The sequence below is a fragment of the Canis lupus genome, chromosome 32, assembly GCF_011100685.1.
Source record: "Canis lupus familiaris isolate Mischka breed German Shepherd chromosome 32, alternate assembly UU_Cfam_GSD_1.0, whole genome shotgun sequence".
Taxonomy (NCBI): Eukaryota; Metazoa; Chordata; class Mammalia; order Carnivora; family Canidae; genus Canis; species Canis lupus.
The window spans coordinates 21,582,032-21,604,260 of NC_049253.1; the positions used below are offsets into that span (position 1 = coordinate 21,582,032).

Here is a 22,229-nt window from a genome sequence, read left to right on the forward strand (position 1 = left end):
TTATCTAGTTCATAAAGAAAAAAAAAAAAAAAAAAAAAACAGCAGAAACCAAGCAGAATGTTGGTACACAAGGTAAGTTCTGTCTGCAACCATGGATTGTAGGAAACTATCCTGCTTGATAAAGCGGATCCATTTGCTGATACTTTTCCTGCCCTTGTTCCTGTGTTCTCACTCTCTCTTCTGTTTTCCACCTCATTTCTACACACCATTTCGCAAACCATTCTCCTGCCCTCTTTAGGCTGAATTTCAGTATTGAACTACTTTTTCCTTCTCTTCTCTTCCTCTTTTCTTTCAAGGAATTAATTTCATGCAATACCTGTCTTTGGGTACTTCAATATCCCAAACAAGATGATGTAACGGTTTAATTGTATTTAACTAACTAGACTTTGAGGATTCTTTCCTACTGAGACTTTTTGACAATCAATCAACCTATATTGACTGAGCACCAACTATATATTGGGTTCTATCTTGAGAGCTGGGGATGAAATGATGAACCAGGCAAAGTCTCTGCCTTAAAAAAAAAAAAAAAAAGAGTGAAATTCTAGCTAGAAAAGATAAACATTAAAATTGTAAATGAATAAACAAAAAAACTTTTGAGTGTTGCTACTATGATAGAGCATATGTGAGGATTTCTTAGGAATTAAGCGGCTCTGCTTCCTGGAAAAATGGCCAAACAAATATGAAATATAATCATAAGTCCTTATGGTGATATAATCCCCGAAATAAATGACGGTATGAGGTGCCTAGCTGCACTGTCCATCATAGTCTCCACTAGCTGTGTGCCTGTTAAAATAAAATTAATTAATTACATTAAAATAGCCAATCCATTCTAGCCACATTGCAAGTGTTCAACAGCCGCACATGTCTAATGACTACCATTTTAGAGCATAAATATGAATATGTTCCTCATTGCAGAAAGTTCTGTTGGACAGCACTCATCTAGACATCATGCAGCTGATGAAACTCATCAATGGCAAGAATAGCAGCTAACAATTTTGTGTCAGGCACTTCACATGTCTTTCACTCATTTCTCACAGAGCCCTATAAGATGGTTACTGGTACTAGACCTATCTTACAGATTAAGAAACTGAGTCACCTAGGTTTATGGTTCAATATCTGTCACCTTGTCATAAGAAATGCTGAGAAAACTGAACTCAGTCTGGAGGCAGAAGTTATCCTTTTACCAAAAGATCATGATATCTGTGTATGGGTAAGGGAAAGCGAAGAGGGTAAAGAAGAATTTTTAGCATGACAGGCAGCGCCTCCACAGGAAAAAGAAATGGCCAGATTTGTCAATGTCTTTGCCAAGTATGACCTTTTCGGATCTATTGGAGTCATCCGAGACAGGTCTTATTGGTTAGAGGTTCAGACGGAGCTTGGCAGGCAGAATCATTGAATGCTAGCACTGAAAAGAACTTTAAAGCCATCTAATGAAATATTTCACAGATGTAGAAACTGAGACATGCAGTTTACCTGACCTGTCCAGGGTAAAAGAGTAAGATCACAAGCCTCCTGTCCGTGTGTGTGTGTGTGTTTACACATTGCCCCCTTGGCACCAACAGCTTAAATTTTCCCAGATCTATTATTTATTACTAGTTTAGAAATGTTCTAAGCTTAGGAAGTGGTTTTCTTCTTCCTCTTCCCAGAATGTTGGACTGCCAATGTGTATCGGCCTTTTTAATCCATCCACTTTTCCTTTTGTCTAGCCTGTCATCTTATCCACCCATTCCTATGTTCCTCCTTCATCATTACAGCAGAGATCCATAACCCAGCTATCCAGATTAACTATCTTTTCCTTAAAAAATTAAAAAAAAAAAAGGTAAAAAATTCATAGCAGTTTGAGCCCTTACTCACACCTTTCGGAATTTGGAAAACATGTTATAGTTTCCACCATCACTTTAGGTGAATGTCTACAAATGCTGTTATTTTGTTGCGCATTGTTTCTGGGAGTTCCAGTGCCAGGTATCCTCTCGCCACCCTTTATATACTCAGCCTTGCCAGCCACCAGGATGCACGCAAATGCAGCTCTTTTGAAGAATGAGTTTTCCTTTAGCTTTTTAGTTTCTGTTCCACTACGGAGAAGTCATGGGCACCCAGAACACAGAGCAGTCTGGGCGGCGCTGACAACCCCGGGATTGCGGCGGGGGCACTGCAAACGCTTCTCGCCTTCTTCCCTCCCACGCAGGACTTCCACTCGAGCCCGCACCCAGCTTAATCAATCGCAAGAGCCCAAGCCGTGGAGCAAGTCCAGTCGCGGGGAGTCTGGCTCAGGCTTTGCTGGCGCCGCCGAGAGGCTGGCAGGCTGCAGGCTGAGCTCCGGCGGGCTCAGCCCACAGACTCGGGGCGCGCCCGCTGCGCTCGCGGAGTCCGAGCCTGGCGCCCCGCGGGAGGCCCGCGCGCTCCCTCCGTCCGCAGCCGCCTCTGCCCTCGGGCTTCTCCCGCCGGGTCTCCACCTCCGGCGCTGGGCGCGCATCTCCCTCCAATCCTCGCTTACATAACGCGGGCGGGCGCGCTCCCGCCGCCGCTGGGCCCCCGGCGGAGTTGGGCTGCGCCCTCCACGCCCCCTCGGCGAGCGCCCCCGCGCCCCCGTGCGCCCCGGCGCTCCGAGGTGACCCTCCCCGGCCGCCCCGCCGCGGCCGCCCCGACGCCTGGCCGCGGGCGTGAGCGCTCTGAGGTTGGAGGCCGGAAAGCTCCGCGGTACCCAACTCGCTCCCTCCGCCCCCACCTCCCCCCACTTCTCGCTGCCTCTCCCTCCGCCGCCTCCCCCGCCCCCCCTTGCCTGTGTGCGTTCGGCACTGAAGAGGGGACCCGGAGAGCAGTCCGGGCTCGGCGCGCGGCGGAGCTGCGGCTGTTCCTGCTGCTGGGGGAGCGGCGAGGGGGCCGCCTGGCGCCTCCCGGACTTCCCAAGTGGGGGCAGAGCAGCCGCTCCCCGAGCCGCCAGTTAGAAGGCAGGGGCACGGAGGGGCCGCCAAACTCCTCCTCGGCGTCTCCTCTCCACCCCCTCTTGGCTCCTGCCCTTGGAGAAAGTGGCGTGTGGCTCTCGGTCATCATTATTTCTTCGGGCTGCTTCGTGGGTGCACGGATTCGGCGGCTGCCCAGCGGGGCTCTGCGCTCCTGGCGCGTCTCCCCGAGTGGTTCCGCCCGGCACACCTCTGTCGACGATGAGGAAAGGTCTGCGGGCGACAGCGGCCCGCTGCGGACTGGGACTGGGATACGTGCTGCAGATGCTCGTGCTACCTGCCCTGGCCCTGCTCAGTGCCAGCGGCACCGGCTCGGCCGCTCAAGGTAGGGGAGTCCGCCGAGCTGCGCGGCCACCTCCCTTCGCCTCCCCGTCCCTCCTCCCTCCTCTCCTCCCCAGTTCTCCCGGCTTCCTTAATTCGCCTCGTTGCTCTCCGCTGGAAATCAGTTCCCGTTCCACTTTCCCAACTAGTCCAGAAGCTTTGGTTGCTCTTTTTAATCCGTCTTCCGCGATGGGCACGGATGGACCGGGGGACACACGGGGTGTGGACACATACCCGCCTCTGGGCTTGTGGGCGCCCCGGGTGTCTTTTGCACTCTCTGATCCACACTCACACGTTGTTGCATGTCGTGCACAGAGAGGTTTGGTTGGAGAGCCCCTCGGGGCGGGCGGCGGCGTGGCCTGCCCTAGGTGCGCCCTGGTGCGCGGGGGCTCCCCGCGCTGAGCCACATCTGGGGTCGCGGGATCCGCGGGGCGTCTCTGCGCACGCCGAGCCGCGCAAGGGCGCTCAGCTAAGGACATGTGTCCATTACCGCCGAGGACCTACCCGCGCCGGTGCCACTGTGCTGCTGCTTGGGGCGCTGTGGAGACGCACCGAGCGCCCGGACCCGCCGCCCAGCCTGCGGCAGGCCCCGGGCGTGCGCGCCCCCACACTCCGACCCTTTCGGAGTCTTCCTCCCGCCGAGCCGCGGAGAAACTTGAAGCCCCGGAGCTCTGGGGAAACGGACTGGTTGTTCAAACCAAATACGAAACCCTCCCGGGTGACGGGCCAGTTTGTAACTCTGACATTTTAATTTAACGCGTCCGAGCTTTAAAACCAGCGACGGGGCCCGGGGCGGGGGGCGGGGGGTGCAGAACAGGGGTTGAGAGGAGAGCGGTCAGGAGTGCAGGGTGGATAAGGAGGGAGGGGAAGCACGGGGGCTGATTGCCTTGTACCCCGAGTTTGGAGTGGTAGCGGCCGCTTCCAGCCTTCCGAGCTCAGGAAGCGAATGGAAGGGAGAAGGACGGGGAAGAGCCCACGCTGCCCCCTCCGGGGTCTGTTTCGGGTCACCTGGGCCCCCCGCCATCCGGCCAAGCCGATCGCCCACCTCGGTCTAATCGCCCATTTCAGTGGTGGTCGCTGGGCCAGGGAAGGCAGCTGTTTTTCCTAGGTTGGGGGGTAAAGGGAGCGTCTGCAGCCTTCGGAGGTAATTCGGGGATCCCGTCCTCTCGGGTGCACTTCCCAAATTTGGAGAGCAGAGGAGGTGCGGCGGTAGCTTCGCGGTGCCCCCGCGATGCCCCGACGCAGGAGGTGGAGGACAGCGTGCGCCCCGCTCGGGCCAGGCGCCGGGTGGGGGGAGAGGGCCCCGGCGGTGGGGGGGCGCCCCGCGCTAGCGAGTGTGGTCCCGGGGAGGAGGTAAGTGATGAGCGAGGCTTTGTGAATTAGCGATGGCTACTTCGGGAGTAAATTCTCCTGCTGCCCAGCTGAGTAGCCGCGCTCATAAATCCTTCCTTCCCTTCTCACCAGATGCCTCCCATCCCCGAGGTTGTGCCCTGATTTTCTTATGCACACTTCCCGAGCTCATCTGTCTGTCCGTTTTACAGAGGAATCCTATGAACCTTTAGATTTCCTGAAAATGGTAAGAAGTTCTCTGGGTTGCAGCCAAGGGTGCTTAGAGAGGAGCGTTTGGAAGTTTAAGTGAACAACCTGATGAATAGTGGTGAGAGCAATCGCGTGACTCCCGGTGGGAATCGCCTACTGTTATTGGGCGCACAAAGGATCCGGCCTAGGGGTGGGGTTCAGGTGGGGGTGGGTCGGAGGAGGACTGGGCGGTCAGAGAACTGCTTGGGAAAAGGACGGGTTAAAGTCCCCAAAGATGCCAAAAAAAGAGCCATAGGATTCACTCCTAGAGCTTACTATAGCCAAATTAAAAAGACGGGTTTGAGGGGGGAAAAATCAATAAAGATAATCAAACAGGAGATTGTAAGTGGATTAATATTGAAAGAAGGAAGGATTGGTTAAAAGAGAATAGGCTCAAGACGGACGACGGACCGTGTGTGCCGGTTGCACTTTTCCTATAGACCAGGCAATCCAAAGATTGGGGATGGAACCTACTCCTGTAATCTTACATGGAAAAAATAAAACCTATCCTGTCGGGAATGTGCATTTCAGTGGTGTTCTTCTCCATTTAGTTTGTTTAGTTATTTCAGTTTCTGGTGAATAAACTATTGTGTGTTTGGATCTTGTGGTCTTGAAAACATTATACTACGGCTTTTAGCTTTGTTATCTTCCATGTTTCAGGACACCAGCTCTTCGACTGTGTTATCTGTTGGGTATTACAAATGTAGAAAGCCCCACACTCGGCTATTATCATCTTCCCTCTAACCATTTCCCAGTCGGTTTACTACTGAACCACTAGTACACTTTCCTCTCAGAATCACACTTTTACATCAGTCTGGTGTTCAGACCTCCTTTTCCTTCTAATGCCTTCTCCTTTCTCTTCTCTCTTTGGACTAGCACAGTAGGGAAATAAAAGATACTATTGCTCGCTTAAGGTAGGATTTCCATGTGTTGAACACTTAAAGATGGAAATGAACTATTTTTATGAATGAAACTACGTTTGCAATTAAGATGAGAAAGTTAATTTAAGTACTTGACAATGTGGAGGAGATTTATTCTGTTGTTAGAGAAGTACTAGAAAAATTAGCAGTTTTAGAAAATATGTATGTCTTCAGTGGTAGCCCAAAAACAACAGATGTTTAAGATTTAAAAAAAAAAAATCCATAACAGGCATTATTTGTGAGTGTACTGGGTTGTGTAATTGTAGTTTATATGAAGACAGCAGTCATTTTATTCAGGTCCTTGGGAGATTCTCCAGGCTTTAAGGCAACAACTTTCTCCTTTCTGGCTATGCCTTAATTATTTCATTCAGAATTGCTGGAAACTCCTAGCTCCAGGGAATTTGTGTTGTTTCTGACTTCCAAGAATGAAAGATTTTACTAGGTAAAGAGAGAGAGACAGACAGAGACAGAGACAGAGACAGAGAGAGAGTATTTGATTAGTGTGTCTCAGAGTTAGTGCCCTCCTGTTTTAGAAAAGCATTTATTTCTGGATTACACAGCACTGATAGTATGCTTATCTAGCACCAACTAGTGTTATGAGTGTTAACATCACCAAAGTCAGGACAGAAAATTAGTGAAGACTATAATCATATTGGGAATATTTACTTTTATCATACGTTAATGTGTGTCTGTGTGTCTGTGTGTGTCTCTCTATATATTTTAAAACAAATGTTATACTTCTTCCTACAGTAGAGTAGAAATTACTTTCACACATTTGTGAATATTGCTGTGGTACGAATAGACAATTGGCATGAAGGATAACTGTATTTCATTATAATTATATCGTGGAATTCCTCCATTTGAGGAGTAGGGTAAATTCATAAAATCACATTTGAAATTTGTGATAAGGAAAACTAGGTTAGTTCACTTTTGTTTAGAAAAAATAATTTCAATAATTTCACATATTTTAGCTTAAGGAATGCTTAAAACGCTTCAGAGGATAAACTTTTCAGATACTTGCAAAGAATAAAGAACTATCAGATTTTTAACATTCACTGATTCGTCTTCTGTATTCTGGATACTGGGGATTCAGCATTCAACAAGACAAGTTCTTCAAGTATCATTTTAGTCTGGAAGCTTGATGTCCTGATCAAAATTCATAATGATCTTTTTTTAAGCAACCCCCCTAAAAACATAAAGGAGGTGTGAGCTCTACCAGAAAGCCCTCCTAGCTTATTTGGAATGATTGTTGAGACTTAAAAATAACTGTTCTCCAATGTATGCTACCTTCTCCAATTAGTGCCAGCAGCCAGAGTGTGCTCTATTAGGCCTGAACTGCGTTTAGCACTTTTCTGATTTAGGTCATGGCTTTGCTGGAGCAGCAGAGGGAGTCACTCTCAGAAGAAACATTACAATTACAGGCTGCAACCACTTAAGGAAGATAATAGGGGAAACTAGTGGGGGTGGGGATTGAGCCAGAGCCTTGCCTTGCAATTTTAAGCTACATCTTTTATTTATTTATTTATTTTTAGTTTGACTTTTGTATTTGTAGCAGCTAAAAACAAATCGCCACAAATCCCCTTGTTCACGTATCCCCCACAAATTAGAAACCCATTAGTTCATTTGGATAGTGTGTGATGTTATAAGTAAAATTCCTTTTTTTAAAAGATTTTATTTATTTATTCTTGAGAGAGAGAGAGGCAGAGACACAGGCAGAGGGAGAAGCAGGCTCCATGCAGGGAGCCCGACGTGGGACTCGATCCCGGGACTCCAGGATCACGCCCTGGGCTGAAGGCAGGCACTAAACTGCTGAGCCACCCAGGCGTCCCAATATAAGTAAAATTCTCAAACAATTGTTGTGCACTTATTATGTCCCAGACTGTGTGCTATTTGTTAGGGACACAGTGTTGAAAGAGACGGTTTCAGCCCGCAAGGAAGACAGATGTAAAAGCATATAATTATAATTCACTTTCTGCAGTGAACATAGGTATAGTATTTTCTGAATTTGAGTATCAAAGACAGAGAACATAGGTCAGGCTAGGGTCCCCCTGGAAGTGGTGGTAGGAATTCTAAAATTTCTATGCAGAAGAACTTAAGGATGGCAATTTGGCTTGAAGTGGAATGTTCTAATGCTAAGTTTGCATTGCAACTGTCTTACTTATATTAAATCTTACTTAGATTTAATATATATATTTGGTCTGGCTTTGGGGAGGCACAAGCTAAGGGTTGTTAATGGTAAGTGCCCACTCTTTTGGTTGGCTTAGTGTTTATCAGTGTCTCCTAATCCTGCTTCTGCCACCTCCTAGTTGTGTGGCCATGGGTGGCACATTTAGCTTCAGCCATGCCTCAGTTTCCACAGAAAGTGAAGAGAATATATACTATAAGTCCTATTATGATTGAATGAGTTAATACACGTAAATTGTTTAGAGCAGTGCCTGGCCCACAGAAAGTAAACATTATTATTTGGCTTCTAACTCTGTAAACCACTGGCAAAGAAATCTAGAAGTTTTAAAAAAAAAAAAAAACTAAAGTCAATAATTTTGAACTCAGACTGGGGATTGCTGTAGACTCTGCTTCCCCAAAAGCAACAAATGAAGCTGTCTGAGGAGTTGTTCCAAAATAGATGACTGCAAACTCCTGGACAATGACGTGCAATGGTTCTTTGAACAGTCTGGGGGAAGCTCTCTAGCTTCATAACCCTATTTCTTCCTTTCTACTCTCTCTGGGAAAATTAACCTAATGCCAGTTCTAAAAATGCCATGTTGAGTCACTGCTGGTTAAATCCTGGCTGCAAGCTCTACCCTTGGCTTTCTATCTTTACAATGAATATTAAAAGATAACTTTTCATAAATCCATAAACACTTTGTGGGAAAAAATCAAGTCCCAGGCTTTCAGATAGGGATTTAGGGAAAATCAACCCTTTATGCAAATGTCAATAGTTTTCCTTTAAAAAAAAATGGGCAAAGGTGTATAGTCTAAAGAACATAATAGAATGTATATAAAACAACACAAAGAAACATAAGGAAAAATAGAAAAATAGGTTGACTTGAAGGCATACAGATTCACCAGGACTTTTCATATGTTTGAATTAAATTTGCAATAGAAGATGTTAGTATCATAATTTAGAACAACATGGATTATGTAGATAACATATTTTGAAACTTTCACATTGAATTACTTCGTGTTGTTTAAGGCTTATTGCTATTTTTTCATATTTAGAGGGAATGTTATTTTCTGGCTAACGTTTATGATAACACTAGAGATTTGTGGGGTATTTAATGTTACTTAGAGTGAAGACGGATCTTTTTCCCCATAGTATTTTCATTCTGCTTTTAATTTTTGATTGCATGTTCTACACTTAAAGGTCCCCAGATTTCTCACTTGCTTTCTTTGTTATCCTAACTTCTTAGAATTATGTATGGACTCTTCTTTGATTTCCTATTTTTTTGGGGGGGGTTTGGTGTTGCTTATGTATTTGTGGAGGAGGGCTACATGAAACTGAGACCTCGAGTATTATCCCAGTATTGCTTAGTTCAAGGATATTAAATTAAAGCAGAGACTTACAGAAACTCCGTGCCATTTTTTATGTGACTTCTTTGAAGTGAACTAAGTTTGCCTTTAGCAGTATTAAAATACTACTCTCTCCTTTTTTTCTAGGTCTTAATAAATCCAATAATTGAATAATTTCTAGTTTTCTTATTTTAAATATTTGTCATCTCCTCATTTATGGAGATTTTAATACAAACATTTTGTGATAATAATTTTGTGAGGGAACAAGATCAGATATAGTAAACTTTTTTTATTCTCTGTACCTGATTGGAGCTCTCAGAAGAATTTTTTCCTTTTCTTGAAAACCTAATATATTATGTTGACAATATTCTGATTCTTTATAAACAAAATGTTAGACAATATGGTTCTGTAATTTCAGGTTTGTAAAAAGAATTGGGTTGAAGTTGTAATGTGGTTTCTCATCTTAAGCATTCCTGCCCCCACAAAAATTGCTACCATAGGATTATATAATGAGGTCTTGAAATACACAGAGAATGTCTCCAGATTTTAGAGGTACCTAAAACATCCTGTCTTCCACATGGAATTTATAGTGTTAAAGTTATGGTAACGGTAATTAAATTGAAGTTATAATTTGGAAAATGAGCTATAGCTTTGAAAGTGCCAAATATGTAGATATTTGTCCTTAATGTCATTATACCTTTTACTAGCAATGAGCAGGGAGCAAAAGTGCTTTGTGTGGCAAAAGTGAAGTCTAATATCTGAAAACCCAAATGTTTGGGGAATACCCTCTTTTAATTAAATAACAACCCTTATCTCCATGCAGCGTGGTAGGGGAATATGAAAGTGAGGGGAACCAGGTGAGACTTCATTTTATCGGTGTGCCTGTTAGAGTTCTCATTCTAAATATGAAGGCTCAAAATAATCATGTTAATAGAGGATATTGACTACTCAAATTTAACTCCAGAGTAGCCAGTCTTATTTTAAAATGTTGTGAAGATAGGAGTTTTTACCTTCATTAATCACTGTCGTTTGGATCCTGTGGCTAGTTTCATTTCTCAGCAATTATGAAAACCATAAAAATGCCTCATGTAGATAAACATGTATTACCTTCTCTTCTAACTAAGGATGTTAAACAACAGAGACTCCCTCAGCACATTTAACAAGTTTATTGATGAATGCTAACATTTCTCAGTTTTAGTTGGTCTTAATTGATTATTTAATCATGAACTGCCTGAACTCAACTATATTTTTTTTTGTCTTTTTTTTTCTGTTCAGAAGAAAAACCTTATATATGAGCATTCCTTTCCAATAAAAAAACAGATTAGTGCTGGCATATTAAACTACATCTGCAACCCAGTTATAAGGGCAAATACGTCCACTAATGGAAATGCAGGTGTTTTTAAAAATTCAAAAAAATGAGCATGTATAGTAATATAAAATAAAAAAGAATAGCATGGAAGTAAAGTATGCCATTTGCATAGAAATGTAATAACTTTAAATTAATTCATAATATATATTCTCTTAGACCATGGAAATTTAGTGCAACGTGATAGATGTGTGATGCGATAATACCCACTTATAACTACAAGAAATAATGAATTACGTTCATGTGTAAAATTAAAGGGAGCAATTTTGGACAATTCTCATCTCTGAATTTGCAAGTTTGTTTGTCCTTGTAATAAAGTGAGTATTTTAAATCACTCTCCTATCTTTTTAGAATTCAGGAACCTAAAAGAAATCCTTTCTGCAACTAGATCAAAGAGTACTCTCTTTAACAGGTGGTACTCTCTCTCGCAGGAACTAAAAACTGTCATCAGTGACAAAGCACTTGCTCTTTTATTATATGTGATTTTCAGAGCCCTGTATTACATCTGACCCATATCAAGCAAGTAACCAAATTATTACCACAACAGAAAGTTTATGATTGGGAAGATAGAGTAAATAATGGTCCTTTCACTTTGAGCATTATGTCTGTGTGAAGTCCGTTGACATTTTAATTTAGCTTTTGATAAGGGGAAAATGATATATTTTATCTTCCACTGAATAAAGAGTTTGCCAAATATCCACATCATAGCCACCCAGTGGAAGTGCTCATGTTTAGCAAGCAGCAATCTTGAAGTCATCCTAAATAAAACAGTAATTATGCCTGTTGTTTTCTTTAGCAACTTTCCTTCTTCCTTCTAGATCTCCATATGATGATGAAAGAATATAAGCTTTAAAATGTATTAGGGATCAAATTCAATGATTGAAAGAGCCTAAGACATTTCCTTGCCAGGCTACCACAGCCATTACCGACAGAGCATGCAGTGTGGTGGAAAACAGAAGTTCATTTCAGTTACTGCTCTCAGAAGCTGAGGAAAAACAAGCAGGTTCAAATGATTTATTATTTTTACTATCTGGAATAGAGACCTTAAATCAGTATTTCATCATAATATTATTCAACAAGCCCTCTGACTTGCAACTTTCATCTGAATAAGAGTGTTGATCTGCACCTATTTCAGTTAACATAGCAGAAGAACTTGGAAAGTACTTGAAAGGTGTATACTTGGAAAAAATTATGTTTGGATTTTATTTGGACCTGTTTGAGCCTGATGTGCTTGTTTGAAAAATCTAGACTTAATTAGTGGTATACTGATATAAGGTGTCTGACAGTCTATTTCACTAATAATAGAATGTATAACTAATCCTTCAGTCATCATTATAAAATGCACTCATTTCCTGAACTACTCTGTTAAATATTGTCATTAGTAAGAATACGAACATTGTATTTTTAATCTAATGTACATAAGAAATCCAGTAGCACTTTTAGAATTATATAGGAGTTCTTAAGGACGGTCCTTCCACAGAAGAATTTGCTTAAGTGGAATTTTTTCTTTCATATAATTATAGTGTATTTATAAAAGTATCATGTATGTCTTTATTTACATATTGATCAAAATATTTATTTTTGTTTAGATTTACATGCAGATGCATATATTTATGTAGAATTAGAAGGACCACAGTGAAGGAAATTATAGTTTACTTATTATAATAAAAAAATAAGAAGGATGGCTAGGAAAAGTTTTAACAATAGATATGTTTTCCCAGTAGAGGTGAGGATAATCAGTTCATTGGATTTTTAGAAATGATGATAAATGTGAAAGATACATGTCATTTTTTTATTTAATTAAATGTCTATAGAATTATTTCCTAGGGGGTATTTTCAGGCAGAGTCTTGATGAAATGAAGAGTTACAAGGAATAGACATATACAGTTCACTAATTCCCTGTGAGCATATATATGCTGGCACAAATTGTGTGTGTATGTGTATATGTGTAACTATTTTTGTTTTAGGAGAGCTTTTTCGAACAGCCTTGGCAATATCCTTAGAAAGCAAAGAGAACCTATCAAAAAATTAAAATAAAACTTAACTTATAAAACAAATTCATAAAGGTAGTCATTGAACAGGGAATCAAATTTCATCACTTCTTTCTAACTGAAAATTTATATTCTACCTTTCTGCAAAAAGTTCCTCTCTCTCTGCTAGGCGCTAAGTCATTAGCGTAGTGTCCAGTGGCTTATCTGTAGAAACAAGTTTTCTCCTGTCTTCCAAGTGACAGAAACTAAGGCATCCCCGCTTTCCCTGTCTTGTTCCAACCTGGGGCAAAATTCTCATTGTTTCTTGCCCAGTGGACTATGATTTGTTGATCAAGAGAAAACAATAACTTGCATGCATGAATGCGTAAAATCCTCCATCCCTGTCCAGGTACTCTCTGGAAGAGCTATTTCCCTAGTAAGCACCCTTCTGAGGTGTCCTCTTTTGTGAGCTGATCAAAGAGAGATCAGCTGTGTGGTTCTTTCCTGAATTCAGGGATGATTTGTTTGAACTTCTTAATCAAATATGGAGTTATGTTTTCAGACTGCAGAATATTTGGTTTTCTTGGACTTCCTTAAATGTTGCACATCTTTCTAGATATCTCCATTACATCCATTGAAAAATTTATTTAAATGAACAAAGATAAAGTTAATTGAGGGGGTGAAAGGTTGTTACTAATGAGAGAATATACAGAATTTCATTCCATATAGAGGAAGCAATTATACTTCCTTGCTTTTTATATTCCATATTGTATTAAATGCAGATTAATATATAAATATTTATATGATACATCAACATGTGAATACATATTAATTATTGCCATACATTTTCATATCACTTGGTGTTTCTGAACTAGAATTTTAAAAGATGCAAATACATGCTATGGTTCAGAATATTGTCTTGTATGTTCTCTTATCATACGTGTCATACATTGTCGGATGATGTGGGGTTCTCATAACAAAGTATGTAGGGCTTTGCTAAGAATGGCAAGATCAGTAATAATGCCTCACAAAATTTTGTGATTACAAGTCTAAATGCTAATGAGGGTGGTTGCCTGCTTAATGCTGATCTGCAAGGTTCAAAAGAGGGCCTTAAAGATAACAGCAGATTCCAGAGTCCTTGAGTTTGTTTTGCATTCAGTGACAGTCACTAAATTAGGGAAAGGAATGTTCAAACAACACACTTGAGGAAAAGTGATTTTTATAGAAAGGAGCCATTTCTGCTAATAGCCAGTAACTGCACGTAACCCCTCTGACATTAAAAGTCCATTAGCTAAGCCCAGTTTAAATAGCAGCTGATGCAGTGTCAGCTAAATGTACATTGGAATTTTTTCATATAATGCAGTAAGAACAGTTCTGTAATTTTTTTCTAAAACTACATACATTAAGTAAAACAAATGTCATCTGATAGCAGTGGCAGGGCTGCTAATAAACAGGCAGAGCTCTGTGATGAAACAAAAGTAACAGTCTATATAACAAGAAGATAATAAATGGTAGTGATGGTTTTAAAAGGAAGTCTGAGAAAAATCATATGGAGAAGCTGAAGCTGACATCCAGAAAGAGTTGTTTCCTTGGAAGCACATAATAACATGCACTACTTTGAGATACTCATTTTGAGTGATGTGATTTTTTTTTATTACTATTAACCTCAGTGTTTAATTTTTCAGTGCACTTGGAAACAACAGAAAGGCCCCTCTTTAGGCACTGGGATGTGTGTAAATGAGGGTAGGGGAGACACAGGTGACTGAGAAGAGAGAAGAGGAGAAAAAGTGAAAATAGAGGTATAATTTCATTTGTGTTAATATTTTAAGGTAATGACCATGGTACCATTTTTAAAAGCACTCTGATGTTTCCTGCAAAGAAATCAAAAGCTAAAAATGTCCATTTTACACCTTCCCCTCCCATTGTTTCCATCTTTGGGATATTTTCTCGTCTCCATCTGATCATCTGAAAGATAAGACGTTTTGCTGCAAATTGTATGAGAATCCAAGAATCTTTAATAAATCATCTTAAAGAATTCTCAAAGACAGCAACTGTAACTATAAGGCCATTGTGGAGACAAAGTGTGAGAGTTGCTTAGTAATCTGGCATGTGAGTTCAGAACAGGTCAGTAATTATCAGTGGTTGTCGTGCTTACACAACTATAAAGTATTCCAAGAACCTCCATGCCGACCCTCCATCATCAGACCATTCACTGCATAGGCAACAGTGGGGAGCCCTGCTAAAGCTTATAACCCCAATCACTTGGCATAAGCTTTGCGTATATTTTCACATGGTCATATGGATTCTTATCACACTTTTAGGGCTCAGAATTATTTATCAATTTATTTATAAATTTGAGAATTTATTCATAAATCTATTTAAGTCTACCCTGTGCCATTTATTTATAAATTTTAGTCAAACTTGAGGTATCACATGACCATTTATTTTATTTTTTTAAAATCAATTTTTCTTTATATGATAAAAAATAACAGCTCACATAAACCTGCATTGCTTGGCAATGAAAAGAAAGGAAACAAAAGACAAAAAGGAAGAGAAGGACTGCTGTTTAATCCTACTGGGGTGGCAGAGATCTCCTTTTTATTCAGATTTTCATACAAGCATTTCTTAATAAAATCAAGACATATTCTTTTTAACTCAGTTCAGGCCATTTGTAAAAACTTATTCTGAATGATTTGGAAGCTTATTACATGGGCAGTTTACGCAATTAAATTCCTAACCAAAATCCCATTTACTCCCATATTGCATGGGGGACTTGCTGACTAATCTCATCTTTAGTATGTGACTTGAACATTAATAGCAGATGGATATATGCCTCAGTTCGACCAGAGAGGTTTGCTTTTTAATTCGTTTTAACTGTCTCTTATTTTAATTTTTTAAAAAGATTTTATTTATTTATTCATGAGAGACACAGAGAGAGAGGCAGAGACTCAGGCAGAGGGAGAAGCAGGCTCCATGCAGGGAGCCTGACATGGGACTCGATCCTGGGACTCCGGGATCACAACCTGAACCAAAGGCAGACGCTGAACTGCTGAGCCACCCAGGGATCCCTGCTTTTTAACTCTAAACTCACTTTATTTTTTCAGACTACAGCATCTGCTAAAAGTGACAATTTTAAGTATTATTTTAAAGATTTTATTTATTTATTAATGAGAAACAGAGAGAGGCAGAGACATAGGCAGAGGGAGAAGCAGGCTCCCTGTAATGTGGGACTCGATCCCAGGAACCCAGGATTATGACCGGAGAGCCAAAGGCGGGGGCTTAGCTGCTGAACCATCCAGGTGCCCCTGTTTTTCTTTTTCTATTGCATAAAACTTACTTCTATTTCAAGATGACAAAGGATACAGGCCATATTCAAATATGGCCACACAAAAAGTTTGCACACTTCTATGAACCAGTATTATGAAATTAAATTATGTTGGAAATAAAATGATCCTAGACTGATTGAAATAAGACAATTATTACATTAGAATGTGGAATAGTTTTTTGGAAAAATTACCCTGCAACCCTGCAATGTTAATACACTGTTGCTTTCTTGGGTACCTGTACAAATGTGTGGGGTTTTTGTTTGTTTGTTTGTATGAAGAATTACATTAAAAAATTTGAGTGTATACCATATATAGTATGGTTTGGTGCTAAATTGCTTTTATTTATGCTTGGAAAACTTTTTTTTTTAAATTGTCTTTGCTGATGCCTATTCTTTAATGTGATTTTCATGACTGTTTAGAATGGTGAATGGTTTTAGCTTTCTCTCTTTCTTCTGTTTTGTAGTTTTACATTTCCTTTTCTTGATTGTCAGGAACTTAAAAACATATTAGATGTATGCATATGTGTGGACCCAGTAATCTCCTAACAGAAGACATTAATCATTGAAAAACTATTAATGTCTACAGCTGAGAGTATTCATGTGGTAACTGGGCTAGGGCAATAGTAATAGCAGCTTTTATGTAAATCTCATGGTAAAGGGGGAGCAAAGTGCAAAACTCTAAGCTTGAAAATTGCATCCAAGTTAAAAATTTCTTCGTTTCTCTCCACACTGGCAAGTAGAATATCAGAATAATGATAGTTATTTCCACATAGAATTGTGAGCGTTAACAGAGTTATTAAAAGTGAGTAATTGAGCCCAGTGTGTAGGACCAGATAAGCATTTAATGTACATTAGCAATTGTTGTTGCTGTGGCTCTTGTATTGTCATTATATATGTCTATACTATACAATGATTTTCATTTGGCACTACAATGAAAATCATTGAATATATCACGAAGAGAGAGGATTGGGTGTTGGGAATACCATCAGGTGGGAAAATGCCAGATGAGCCAACAAAAACATACTGTCACAGGTAGAATTCTTACAAGAAATTGGTAGATTTTAAAATCACATTTTTATCCTCAGCTGTGAAAATTTAATGGATCAGTAAACCTTTTTGGAAAGTCACCATATGTTTATTTCAGTTTTAAGGACAATCAAGTTAACCTACTTTTTGGTGCCAAATTCTGAATTTAGAATATGTTCCACTGAAGCTAGTATTGAGAGGTGCTGGGTGGCTCAGTGGGTTAAGCATCTGACTCTTGATTTCGGCTCAGGTCATGATCTCAGGGTAATGGGAGCAAGCTCTCCCTCTGGCTCTGATTGCTCTGCACTTAGCATGGAGTCCCCTGTCCCTCTCCTTCTGGTTCTCCCCCTACCCTGACTCACTCTCGCTCAAATAACTAAATAAATAAAATATTTTTAAAAATTGGTATTAAACTTCAGTGAAAAAATCAGTTCATATTTTCCTCCACTAGAATTAACTTTACTTGTAAAGACAAATATGGATAAAAAGGCTAGGAAAGAAAAATAGCAGATTCTTTACTTTTTTGCCAACATTTAAATTCTTTCTAGAGGAATAGAAACAATTCAACTTCTTCACTTATATCAGTAACTTTAACACACCAAAGCATTTACTGATCTTAAGATAGAAGCAAAATTTATTAAACAAATTTCTTTTTTTTTTTATTAAACAAATTTCTAAGCAAGGTCAAAGTTCTTATATTTGCCAGGGTCTTATTATAATACAGGCAAAAAAGAGAAATTAATTAGATATCAAATTATTAAATATATATGTTGTGACAGACATTTACTAATTATGTTAAATGCTGCATTTAATAAAGTGTATTTCTTATGGATTAGTTCATGAACCAACTGTAGCTGAATTATGTAGTTTCTCAATGGTATACATGTATTATTTATGATTTACAAGGAGGGAAAAGGGACAAAATTCACAAAACAGTTCTGTTTGAAAAAGTTTTTCAACATGTATTTTAAAAATGAGAGTTGCTTAAGTAACAACCCTGTTTTGAAAAAAAAAAATTATGGACATAGAAAATACTTTCAGGTCCAAACAAATTCAGTATTATATATATTTTTTAGTTCACAGACATTAAATAATCCCTTTTGTGATTTTGCTTTATATTCCTTAAAATGCTTCATTGTAAAATTAAAATAAGACAAAACATAAAATCCTTTTTCATCAAGATGTGTCAAATTTGATAGGAAAAACATAATCCAAACATTCATAACCCAAAATAATTCAGTTGTACACCTTTAACAAATAGATCTAACAATAGATAATACCTTTAACAAATTTATCTAACAGATAATACATGCATTAACTAAATAAACAGGGTAACTCATTCACTGCACCAAAATGATATGCACACAGGAAATACTTTAAATAGACGTGTAGAACACCAATTCCTGTCATTTTCTTTGACCAAAAGCAAAGTTTAACACTTTTATTTTTTAACACTAACTTTTCTTCCTCACTTTTCTCAAGTGCAGTGCTATAGGAAACATCCAGCTTCTTAAAGGGAAAATAATAAGAATTCTGGAATCAACAGTTTGGTTTAGTCCCTACGTAATTACAAAAACCTCTTGTATCTATAGGATCCTATTCCATTTAAAGAACCTAACAAAGCAGCATAGGATGTTTTTAATGATTGATTAAACTGTTAATTTGTTTCTGTTTTGTTTTGCTGTATGTAATATTTGGTTTGTAGTAGTTTCCTTGAAAGATTTCCAGGGGAAAAAATTACAACCACTAAAAAGGTAAGACTTTTTTATAACCCCTTCTTCTGGGCTGTACCTGTTTTTTGTTGTTTGTTTTTTAATAAACACAAGCTTCTCAGAACTATAGTTTTCTGAACATTAAACTGTCTTAAGAAGTTCTGTTGTGGGATTAACGAGGGTTGTTTAAGAAAATCGATATGTGCTACAAAAAAAAAAAAAATCCACAGACTGGGTGACTAAAACAGAAATTTATTTCTCACAGTTCTGGAGGCTGAGAATCCATGATCAAGTCACAATCATGGTCATGTGGCTAAGGACCCACTTCCTGGTTCATGGATGGCCATCTTCTCCATGTGTCCTCACATGGTGGAAGGGGTGAGGGGTCTCTGAGGATCTCTTTTATAAGAACACTAATCCTGGGGTGCCTGGAAGGCTTAGTTAGTTAAGCATGTGACTTTGGCTTAGGTCATGATCTCAGGGTCTTGGGATTCAAGTCCCACATGGGATTCCATGCTTAGCAGGGAGTCTGCTTGTCCCTCTCCTTCTCCCTCTGCCCTTCCCTCTGCACTTGTTCATGCTCTCTTTCTCTCAAATAAATAAAATGTTAAAAAAATAAAGAACACTAGTCCCATTTGTTAAGACTCCACTCTCATAACAGTATCTTTCCAAGGCTCTACGTCTCAATACTATCATCTTTGGGAGTTAGGATTTCAATCTATGAGTTTGAGGTGGGGGACACATGTTCAGACAAAGCTGTATGATAGTGTGAGTATGAGGTGGTGGGTAGAGTTTGTGGAGGGAGAGGGGTCAAGTGGCTCAGATTTAAAAAAAGGCTGTTTTGGAATGCATATTAAACCTAGTTGTTTCCTGTAATTGACTATTATCTCACCGTTCTTTTGGTGGGACCACAGCTTATTATCTTTGGCTTTTTATTTGGGTTTTTAGACTAGAAAATAGTATAGTGAAATGTATCATTATATAAAGCATTACTGAATCAGATATTCTCGTAGGCACTTTTAAGGCGACCAAAATATGCTATCGATTATGTTACATTGCCAGCAAAGAGGAAATTATAACAAGTAACTGCTGCTTTTTCGTTAAGACTTTGGTAAACACAGACCAAACTTGTCCTGAATGATTACCGCAGAGAGCTGTGCAATGGTCTTTAACTGGTAGTTGTTTGTAATCAAGCAGCCTGAACCTTGCCTTGACATAAAGCAGAGGAAGTGGTTAGGAGACAGACCTGTAATTATCAGCAGCAGGTGCCCATAATGGAATGCCACAGAGATGTTTAAAGAGGCAAATATGACTTTAGGAAAGACTTAAAGACTGTCAATTTAAACCAAACAACATCTAAATAAAAACTGGCTCAAGAGCAGTCTTATAAGAACATTATTTTGGAAACAAAAGAAAATGAATTAAATTTCATCTATGCACATTATCTTCTTTTATATGGTGAAATACTATCCAGATATGAATGTAAACAAGTCTCCATCTTTAGAAAAGGGATGATTTAACATTAGACATTTTTTGGTTATTAGAATGACTGTGGTATAAACAAAAGCTTTGCTCTTGCTCTGTTTTCTAATAAGTAGCAGATACTTATTACAATTTATTACATGATGAATGAAAAGTTAGTTTTTTTTAAATAAAATTTCATGGTTTCAAAGGACATTAAATCATTAAATTCACAAAGATATATGACCAATCATTTTTATTTCAATTAAATAAGTTAGCAGTCTTCCCCATTGTGACGTGTAAGTTGAAGAATAAAAACCAAAAGAACTCAATGGAATCTCAAATTTTCAAATAATTTAAAGATTTTACTAGTTTACTATATATTAATTTAGTAGACATTTGTTAATTGATATACAACATTTCACGTTTCAGTGATAACATTTTTTAGTTTGCACCTTTTTCTAAAAGAAATAAAATACCATCATCCTTTCTAAGTGGTACTTAGAATAATGACCCATTCAATAAAATATATACAATAAAATCTTGTAATCAAGCTATAAAAAAAAATTAGGTGTAGATTTGTAATACCAGCTCCCCTTTAAGAAATGCACGTAATGAAGCTGTTTTGATAGTGCACTATTATTTCAGTATTTTCTTCCATCTTAAACTATGGTTTATTTTTAAATAAAAAAAAATTTTTTTAAATTTTTACTTATTCATAAGAGACACAGAAAGAGAGGCAGAGACATAGGCAGAGGGAGAAGCAGGCTCCCACTGGTGAGCCTGATGTGGGACTAGATCCTGCCACCCTGGCTTAGAACTGGAGCCGAAGGTAGACACTCAACCACTAAGCCACCCAGGTACCCCTTAAACGATAGTTGATACTAGCTTCAGGATATTCTCTTATGGGAGGCATGGATAGACTAAAGAAACCCAACAAAATAGAATTGCTGTTGTAGTGCTTTACATTTTTAAGTAGAGAATTTTCTTTTTCTTTCTTTCCAAGTAAGCAAACTCTCTGGCTGGGTTTTTGTTGTTGTTGTAGCAGGAGTGAATGAACCTCATGGAACTAAGCACCTTCTAATGGAGGGAGAAATCATGATATATCTCATAACCCCATTCATTCTCACATGTGCTTAGCACATATTTGAGGGAATATTTGTTTTCTTGCCCAATGTAACCATATATTTATCACTATAAAAACAAGTGGATAAGTCAGTCATTCACTGCCCTTGCCAGAAGTGCCTTTAGCTTTCCTTAGTAGTTGTATGTCAAGATCCTGCCCTACTTAAAGAGAACACCTAAGATTTATTCTGGAAATTTACCAGGACAGACCAGCCCTCAAAAATGCTAAGGGAGAGATCTCTGTAACTAAACTGAAATAAACGGTAAGTCACATTTGATGCGCTACGTTTAAGATGACTCCATCTAAAAATATATACGTGAGTTTGTGAGGTTCAAAGTGGACATTGAGTATGGAAGAGAGATTCAAGATTTACTGAAAAACAGATGGATAAAACAAAAGGGGGCGGTATTTTATGATTTGTAATTTATCTGCACATTTTGACTTACTTGGAGTTTTCTTCAGGTTGTCATGTAAATTAAACTAGGCCCGACATAGGTGTAAGGATGCATCCACATAGTTGCCTGCATTCTCACTAGTGAGATTTAAAATTTACATGGAGAGAAAGATTTAACAACAACTGGTAGAGTTGGAAGTTAGAATATATTTCTATTTTAACATGAAGTATATTCTCTCAAATCACGGTTCCGTTTAGCCTTTTTATGGAAAAAAAATGCAGTACAGCTGAGAAGAATTCAGTCTGGGAAGTAATGATTGCTATATCCCATAGGCATAGATGGGATACAACAACATAATGTATGGTACCTGTCTTTAAGAAACTTCAAATCCTGTTAAGAAGATTAAATGCCACAGATAAAATATGTAAAACTGCAAGTTGGAAAATTGACATAACAGATTTTGAAAGAGGTAAGAGGAGATAAATGTGCTTTGGTGCTAGAACTTTCTCCTGGGATTAATTTAGCTAATTTTGAGACAGGAATAAAACAATGTCTCTCA

The 22,229-nt window shown here is 39.3% G+C and overlaps 1 protein-coding gene across 2 annotated transcripts in view; it reads left to right on the top strand.

The window, feature by feature from the left end:
- The first annotated feature begins 2,782 nt into the window (after positions 1-2,782).
- Positions 2,783-22,229, top strand: part of UNC5C (unc-5 netrin receptor C) — a 351,929-nt gene continuing 332,482 nt past the window's right edge. For both annotated transcript variants that reach the window (XM_038582098.1, XM_038582099.1), the window contains exon 1: positions 2,783-3,285. In XM_038582098.1, the coding sequence (XP_038438026.1) occupies positions 3,162-3,285 (124 nt within the window). In that variant the 5' untranslated portion in view covers positions 2,783-3,161. The remainder of the gene's footprint in view (positions 3,286-22,229) is intronic.